Raw genomic sequence first — 1,169 nt, 5'->3', positions numbered from 1 at the left:
CCATAACATCGTGCATACCTGAGCAGCAGTAAGAGCACAAAGAGGAACTGTTGCAGCCTCATCAAAAGTGATCCCAGCAGGCACATGAATAGCCAGATCCTGCTCTAAGATGGCGTATTCTGCGAATCCTCCGGGACGGGGGGTCACAGAAGTTGCTGGCGAAAAACGTCAGCTTGAAGGGGAACTGTCCATTTGATTTAGCGTACCTCCTTGCAGGAGACCTGCAACGCGATCTCCTACCTGCCACCCCGTCACGCCCGCACCGACCTTATCAACGACTCCTGAGATGTCACTCCCAACAACACGTCCTAGTTCGGTACTGCGTATACCGAGCGTCCACCAAATTCAAGGCGACAGAGTGCACCTTGACTCTGATATTGGAGTTCAGGGCATCATTGAAATCTTGGATCATATAACTCACCGAATCTCATTATGTCCGGGCTCGGGAACAGCGATATCTGCGACAACGGCAGTCTTGTTTGGTGCGGTGACGAGAGCTTGCATTGTGCGGTCCATTTTTCAGAATGTTCAGGATTTGCAATCGAGTCTTGCCCTTATAGACAAACACATGACGGACTTAGAAAGACTCAGACCGGGGGAATGAATAAGGGCGTAAAAAGTGGTAAGGTTCAAGTAAGCTGAAGGTGGAAACAAATTCTGGATAATACAGCCGTCACAAAGAATAACGTAGTCTCAGAAGCCTTCGGCTTAGACCTTCGGGAACTTCCAGGACTCTGGTATATAGAGTATACGTGGGGGTACCAGCTAAGCCTGGTGACCTCGCTGGTGACCTCCGGATAAGGGAACCGAGGTCACCACCTGTATATACGCTTGTTCGGTGAAGTCGCAGGGCCACCACCCTCCCTCACACACTTAAGAACCATTTTTAAATATCCAAGAACCTTCGGTGTGCCCTTCCGAAGCTTGGCCCACCCAAGACAGGTAATCACTGCCCTTCCGGCAAGTCACACGCTTCTCACGACCAGGTCGCCATCTGCTTCAACCAGCGTCTTCTTGCAAAAAAACAGCGTATATTCGCATTCGCGCTTGCTCAGTCCACCACCCCACCAAATTTGCTTGCTGAAAAAAGAGGGGTGGGTGTGTCACGCTGCATACGCGGGCGGTGACTCCCTCGATCTCAGCGATCAGCGCACGTTGAACCTCAACAA

The 1,169-nt window shown here is 51.2% G+C and overlaps 1 protein-coding gene across 1 annotated transcript; it reads right to left on the bottom strand.

Annotated features, from left to right (window-relative positions):
- Positions 1–21: 21 nt before the first annotated feature.
- Positions 22–303, bottom strand: LACBIDRAFT_242402 (uncharacterized protein; the record flags this gene model as incomplete). Its single annotated transcript, XM_001891265.1, has 2 exons — positions 22–155; positions 207–303. Coding segments are annotated over 2 exons (231 nt in total), but the record flags the coding sequence as incomplete, so codon positions are not given.
- Between the last annotated feature and the right edge of the window lie 866 nt (positions 304–1,169).

The sequence above is a fragment of the Laccaria bicolor genome, genomic scaffold (assembly GCF_000143565.1).
Source record: "Laccaria bicolor S238N-H82 LACBIscaffold_617 genomic scaffold, whole genome shotgun sequence".
In the NCBI taxonomy this organism is placed as follows: Eukaryota; Fungi; Basidiomycota; class Agaricomycetes; order Agaricales; family Hydnangiaceae; genus Laccaria; species Laccaria bicolor.
This window is presented reverse-complemented; position numbering and strand designations above follow the sequence as displayed.